Source organism: Acanthisitta chloris, unplaced genomic scaffold (assembly GCF_000695815.1).
Source record: "Acanthisitta chloris isolate BGI_N310 unplaced genomic scaffold, ASM69581v1 scaffold17791, whole genome shotgun sequence".
In the NCBI taxonomy this organism is placed as follows: Eukaryota; Metazoa; Chordata; class Aves; order Passeriformes; family Acanthisittidae; genus Acanthisitta; species Acanthisitta chloris.
In genome coordinates, this window is record NW_008654514.1 from 1 (window position 1) to 7,891 (window position 7,891).

The 7,891-nt window shown below is 38.1% G+C and overlaps 1 protein-coding gene across 1 annotated transcript; it reads right to left on the minus strand.

The window, feature by feature from the left end:
• Positions 1 to 157: 157 nt before the first annotated feature.
• On the minus strand, positions 158 to 5,673 carry LOC103810647 (carboxypeptidase A6-like; the record flags this gene model as incomplete). Its single annotated transcript, XM_009083559.1, has 4 exons — positions 158 to 262; positions 1,112 to 1,213; positions 2,037 to 2,151; positions 5,549 to 5,673. Coding segments are annotated over 4 exons (447 nt in total), but the record flags the coding sequence as incomplete, so codon positions are not given.
• Positions 5,674 to 7,891: the final 2,218 nt, after the last annotated feature.

Here is a 7,891-nt window from a genome sequence, read left to right on the forward strand (position 1 = left end):
CAACAACAACAACAACAACAATAAATAATAATAATAAAAGAAGAGCCATAACAGCTAGTTATTTTCCTTATTAGTAATATATTAGACATGTTATAGCAAAAATGCAAAGTTTATTGAACTGAAGTAACTTTATGACTATAAATCTTTAAACACTTACTTCTTTCACGAACCACTGGCAAAAGGCAGGTCCAATCCACTCTCTTGCATGAATCCCACAGTCTATCCAGAGAGCTTTCTTGTAGGGCCGTGATCTTTTACCTAACTTGAAGTGTGAATATTAGCAAAAATATCAATAGATCTCATGACAATAGTGAAACACAATAATGAGAAAATAATAGCATATGAGAAATACTAAACCACATTGAATTTCCTCATACAAAGGAACACGAATTCATTGTTTTCAAAGGTATGGACAAGATAATGTTAGGCAGGTATGCCAAGATAATGAGGCTGATCTATGGAAAAAAACCCACCCTGTTGAGAAAATTAAGAGCTATCAATTGCTGTTTTATGAGGAATGATATCCTTAAACATCACATGGAGTAGGGTGAGAAGATTGACACTACAGGAATACCCTGATGAAGAATCAAATTTTCAGAACTCTTCAACAGCAGAGGAGAAGGAAATACATTGAAAATAATTTTTTTGTGTGTCTTGCTGACACACTCTAATTTGTGGTCTTAATCATGTGAGTTGAGAGCACACAGCCCTGAAATTTTGTCAGTAGCTAAAGAGGAAGCATATGTGGCAGAATCTGAGAAGGGCTCCAGAGTCCCCAGGGTCCCTCTCCAGTGTCACTAATCTCCTAGTTGCCTATAAATGCAAAACTTTCCAATCTTGTTAAATCCAAATCCTGCTAATTGAACTTCTCCTGTAATCTATCTCCATACATATCCAATCCAAGTAAATAGGATTTGGCTTTTAGTTTTCCAGCTTTTTTTTTTTCTTTCTTCATTAAAGATGACATTCAGAGAGATACTTAGATCTTAGCAACTTATCCTTAGGAAACACTGTTAAGCTGTGACTCTGGTGTATATGCTGTAACATAAGTAAAATAGTGTCAGTCCCCAATTCCAGACTTCGGTCTGATTAAGGACTATTTAATCTTTACCTTGAGTACATACAGTGGTCTCCCTTCATAGGATTTTCCAACAGAGAACATGTGAACAAGATCTGAATGAGTTCTATTCAGATGATGCATCCAGTCCTGGATCTGCAAATACAGAACTGAAGTAATTTCTTCAAATTTTGCATTTTGTGGGAAGCAATTGTAATACATTTATCAATCTCAGCTCTCAGCCCTCTGTAAGTTTTTGGACTTTCCTGTAGTTTTGTTTGGTTGGTTTTGTTCTCACACTTTAACTACTATTTGGCTGTGATAGCTGTCTTGTCAAAGCCTGGATGCAGCCTTCAATCACACATGAAATGTTAATGTAATGAAGAAATAAAGTCCCTGATTCTGCCTGCCAGAACACAGAATGGCAAACAGATTGACCTGCAGGGCTCAATGCTACCTGCAATATTTGTTTCACAGGCACCAGATCTTGAGGTGCAGCACTCTCCACACCCAGCCTAGTGACTTTGTTTTGGTGCAGACTGAAACTCTATATGTGAGCACACTGAAATCAACAGAAATTATTTACCCAGCCATCATCCAGGATAATATTCCTTATGCATTAATTAGTATCTAAATGTTTTTCAGTATTTGTGCCTCTTGTACAAACACTTCAGCATTTGCTCATATTGCTTCCTTAAATGTCTCAGTGTGACTAATCACTCATTGAAATCTCTTATTCCACCAGAGCAAAAGACCTGCTATAAAAATAAAACTCAGTAGCTGTCAAAGATAGTTACATGTAAAGATACGCCTTGAATACAAATACTAAATATATATATATTTTCAAGAAGGTGCCTATTTTTGAAGAAGAAACATAGAACACTTCTGAAGATGAAGAGGTAACCAGAACTTGGAGAAAGAAGCCTTATTAAAAACAACAGTGTTGTGGATAGGAGGAACAATATAAATTTTCACTTACTTCTTCCAAAGTGTGATACACTTCATAGTTATACCCAGAGAGTGACCTTCGATTCCTGTATGGCCTCAGTCCAGTTTGGTTTTCTATTACTTTCTGTAGGTCTGATATGAGAATCCTAGGTAAAAAAAGATAGCAGTATTAATGAAAACAGTAGATTACTAGTAGAACACACAGGCTGAAGCAGAACAACAATCACATTTGGAAGAAATATAGCAGGAGTTTAACTATCCTGACATTACTTCATCTGTTATATGTTGACAATAGAGTGCTCCAGGCTCATTGGAATATAAGCTGCCAAATAAATACTCCAGCTGCTTTGAAATGTAACAGTGCCTTCAAAAACACAATGAGCTTGTTAACTGACTAAAACAGAATGATGTAAATAATGCAGCCAGTGTGAAGAAGCAACCACTTTCAGTTGTTTATGGAACAGCATTTGCTGTCTTCTTTTATAATCCAGTTATACTATACGATCATGGATCTTCAAAAACTGATTTTAAAACCATTAAAAAAATCCTTCTGGGCTTAGAAAAACATGCACATACTTCCTCTTGGAAGCTATTGTGATGGCATGGAACACTACATGTAGTTGTAGAGGCAAAACAAAAAAATGAAGAACATGGCAACATTATCATTCTGTCTGAAACACAAAAACCAGCAAACAAAGACAAACTCTCGAGTGTGCTTTGTTGTTTAGATTATCTACTCTGCAATAGTTGTTTGCCAGTTATGTTTAAATAACTTGGGAAAAGCATGAAACAATACTAAGTGAAAATTAAATATACTTTCCTGTTTTACAGAAAAAATAAATAATGACACAAATATAAAAATATAATGCAGAAAACATCTAAAGAGAATTACAATGAAGAAGCTGGAGCATCTAATCCTTTCCATCAGACAGTGGCAGGACCTGGGAATATCATTAGTGACATCACCACCATCACTGTAAAACTGAGAGTCATCCTTGTATATGACCTTCTCCTAAAGCATGGCAATGTGTAATCACCATACCACTAATTCATCGTTCCGGTAAAATGATGGTCACATTCAACCTTCTACATTTTCATAGGCATTAGCTGCAATGACTGGAAAAAGATGGAAAGAAACAGCATTCACTCTGCTCCCAGCTCAGCTGTGCAGCAGATACCTCAAAGATAATAGTCTATCTACATATAGTATCAAAGTAGAGATTAAGCCCTTCTTCAAATGCATTAGTGAAGTAATTGTGTAATCAGGAATTACATTGTTCTACATCAGCAACATTCATTAAGCAAACGAAAGGATTACAGTCTTGACTTGCAAAGTGCTATATACAAGTCCAGTACTGTAAAGCCTGTAGTTAAAGAAGTGGTTTTATTCAAGTCATTAGGCCATTAAAAATGTGTAAAAAAATTCTGACTGCTTTGCAGAATTTTGACTAGTGCAAACATCTACCAGGATCAAGCTCTGTTTGTGATACGGTAATATATTCAATTTCACACCACCTAATTGTTTATGTATCTGGACTCTAAATGAGATGTGATAATCTTACCTTACTCTTAAATGACTGTGTACTGGGTGTGATTATAACACAAAGGCTCTTAAGTCCCTCATGTCTGAATACAACCTAAGAGGTTTCTTTCACAGAAAGCTTACAACCGAGGCAACTTGGCACAATCAGAGTTTGTCTGGTATCTGGCTTGTTTTCATGACCGTCTTCTTGTCATGAAGTCAAACCCTGAGACAGATAAACCTGTCTTACAGGCAAGGGCTGGTCACCTTGTTCACTAATAGGGATGCTTAATGCTTCCTGACTTTAGAAATTTTTCAGAATTTAGACAAGCATCACCACCTCAGGCTAAAGTTTTACCTGGTGTTTGCCTCCGATTTTCCAGTTCCAAAAGGGATTTAACAACAGCAATTTAACTCCTTTTCAGAGTGTATAAAAAATAAATTAACAAAAATACTGTGAAAACCAGCCATGTGCAAAGGAGCTGTACAAAATCTTGGCTGTGAAGCTGTGCTTCAGCTCAGGGCTGTGGTCCCCAGTCCTGCTGTGTCTGGCCGCCCCACTCCTGCCACCCGCTCACTGTGGCTGTTGTTGCTCTCATGGCAAATCCTCCTGGCTCTTGCAGAGTTACAGATCTTAGGAGGCTTGTCAGGACAAGCACATGCTTGTAGAGGCTTTGCAGGGTTTTGCTTCTGATGGCTGGGACCATCTGAAACAGGCAGTGGGGAGATGGAGAGCACAGAAAAAAGTCTGTACCTGACAAAAATCTGCCCTGCTTCCTTCTGGGTGCACACAACTTGTGCACCAAAAATCAGAGAGGAGATTTTTGCTTTGGAAAATTAATGTAATGTTGTCCTAGTGTTTGTAGCATGTTGTTTCAGGTAAACTGCAGAGACCCTTTGCTCTTGCAGTTCTTGCCCTTGCACACTGTGCTCTGAAACCTAAGTAGAGGTCTTGAAGTACAGGGAGTGTTTATAACACATATAAAATGACCTTCTGTCATTTCATTAAAGGTGATTACTGTGAGCAGGAACAGCAGCAGATGTGAGTACAACTTCTGGGGCACAGTAATTAGGGGACATATTTTTCATAAGCACAGGAAAACAATTATAGAAACCCCCATCTCAGTTTTAAACATAAACTGAAATAGTGTTGAACCCACATGAAAGTCACTCTGAACTTCAACTATGGAGCTTGTGTAATTAATTTCCTTATGTTTGTTTCTGTATTTTTAGAACAACAAATTAATGAGACCAGTGTTATAACAAAAGTGGAACTCTGGTGAGTTATATATATATGCATATACATATACAGTATGATTTACACTACCCTTTTCTCACAGAGAAATAAGTATAAATAACCCAATGTAGGCCTTTATTCAGCAAAAGTCTGAGGATTCAAATAACTCATCAGTTGATTATTCAGACGCTAAGGCATCTCACTGAAAAGGCTTTAATTACAAGATCATTACTCTTGTCCAGTATATCATATTGATAAATATGGAAGGATAAGTATGCTCCAAAATTGTCTAGAATTATATTAAGGAACACTATAAATGATATGTGATCCTTAGCATATATTTTTACTGTATGACTTGCCTTGGGTCACAAGGAATGGAGAATAATAGACCTAGTATGTTCCTGTATAATTGATGAAGAAGGCTTTTCTCCACATCTGCAGAGTTTGCACACATGTAAATAAACCTTGCTCCTGCTAAATACAGAGAGGCAAAACAGGCTGTAGAATTAGTAATTACCACCCCTCTCTTAGCAGATGTGATTTCACATACTTTGAAAACTTCAGCTTGCCTCCAAAGGAGGACATTTAATTGAAACTGCCTGCCGGTGGGAGATTTTCTGTTCTCCCATTAAAACAGTTGTTTTCTTGGCAGTGCCTAGTTGCCTGCCAGTCTAATTGCTACAATGTGGAACGTATTTCCAAGCGCACATGGTGTGATAGATGCAGACCTGCCCTGAAGGCCAGATCTCTGGAGCTAGGCACAGAAAGCAAAGCGTGGACTTACGTGTACTGGATGTTTGCTTGCTGGAGGTAGGGCAGCAGACTTCGGGTTGTGTTCTGCGGTACTCGCACATCAGTGACTGTACCTTCGACGATGTGCAAGGGGCTGCTGGGCTGCCACAAGTCCACCTGTAGTGCAGGAACCAACCTGTAATTCATATGCATTCAGTGTAGATGGGGAAATCCAGGAGCTGGCACGCTTGAAGATATGTAGGCAAGCACACTAGGCATGGTATAGACAATAAACCTGCATTGGCTGGTCCAGCTGGGCACCTGTGCTAATGGAGCAGATTTTGAGGAATGGTTGCATCCAGCTCACCACAACTCTCATGGGAGATTTGCCAATGGGAAGAGAAAATGATCTCCAGAATGTGCCTCCTCAAACAGCTCAAAATAAAAGCTACCTCCAGTTTCATGCACCTCCTCAGACTGCTATACATTCCATATGTATTAGCTTCTCTGGAGTCCATGAGACTTTTATTTTACAAGGTATTTTCTATGTTCACTAGGGCAGTAAAAGAATGCTAAAGAGAGGTAGAAAGAGAGATGATGTTTGCGAAGTGTACCCAAGCTTTATTCTTGATAATAAGCAGATCAGAGATCAATAACAGAAGCTCACCAAAACTATGAATACCCAATAATTTTATTGGAAATGTCAAAATAGCAGGATTTAGATAATCAAATTATTGCAATCTTGTAAAAAGCTATAGCTACTAAATGATACTATAATTATTATTGTGCTATCTGTATCTGCACATGCCTAAGGGGTGTTTTTTGTCCATTTTTACTTTCTTTTGTTGCTGACTCTGAAATACACTTGGAAATTTTAGCAAACGAGGAAGTTTGCAAACAGGGATTTGAACCTCAGTGTTCTGCACCATGTAGTAAAATAGTGTAGATGTATAAAGTTTTCAGCAGAGGTGAGAACAGTTCCCGCTCAGCCAGTGTGAGGACAGTGGAGAGAACACAAGTTAAAAAAAAACCTCTTCCCAGAGCTGCTGGATAGTTACAGGGGACTATAAATGGGAGTTTCAGCAACGATCTCTGTATCACAGTGACTAACATGCATGTCAAGATCCACAGAGGGTAAAAATATATGTTGGTGAGCTGAATACCAAAATAGGGAATTGATAGGAACTACCATGTCCCCACATTTCTTAAAGACAAATTAAGAAGAATTAATACTTGATAAATGTCTTTTGATGTTTATTGCAATCATCTGTGCCAGGCTGCACTGATGGAAGTTGTTGATACAGCTCATGAGTGCTCATTGCTTCTAGGCTTCTAAGAAGATTCTTATAATCTGTATTTTAAAAGCTCCTGACTTCTTCTATGCCATACAAGCTGTTTTGGACATAGATAATGTATTTTACTTGGTCCTGCTAGGAACCTCATTTGTGAGGGGAGTACAGTCTTGCAACAAGGATTTAGTTCCCACCGTTTCTCAAATGGCCCTGAGGAAAGATATTCTGATTACCAAGAGGGCATCTGATGCTGAACCTGATGCTACTGCTTCAAGCAGTAGTGACCACAGTCCAGTTAATCCAATTAAATGCCTGCTACTTTGGAAGGAGCAAAACTGAAACACAGGGGCAGCCTCTTCTAGTTCCTGCCAAAACCACTCTTTATTTCATGCTGTCACAATATGGTCTATGGATCTGAGTGATAGTGGTGGGTGGGCACAGCATCTTTTGAAGTCTAACACCAGGACTGGCAAAGTTCATGAGGGTTGTTAAGCTGACAGCAGCTATGACAGATGGTCAGTAGAAACCAAACTCATGAATTAAATGGTGCTAAATGCTGCTTATAAATAAAGATCCTCTCACTATGCTAACACTTTATGTTTGTTAGTTTATCTGTCGTTCATATTTTGATAAATTATAGCCACCCAGGGAAATTCCCCACTAATTCAACATGATTAATTTCACACATGGTTAATTTGAAATGTGTATTTGACCTCTCAGTTTTATCCCTAAAATACACATCAGAGAGAGTAAATTTGTTGCTCTTGGAGTAACAGTGTATCAATCAGCTCAGCTTGAGCCATCTTTATAAAAATAACAACATATTGTTCCTTACAAGCTAAGAGCAAGTGAAGTGTCCCTTGGCCAACTGCAATATCTAAGCATACAAAGCTAGAATAGAAAAATGAAAATAAAATCACAATTGAGATAGACCTGAAATGTGTCTTTGTTCTTGATAGTTACTCAGGATTTAATCTGGGGAAATTCTCCATCAATTGTGGAGGAGATAAACCAACCAATATTCACACTATTGGTTATAACATCACCAAGCCTTTAAATTTCTGATGTGTTCTAATTGTCCTTCACATTACTGGCTTCAAGAG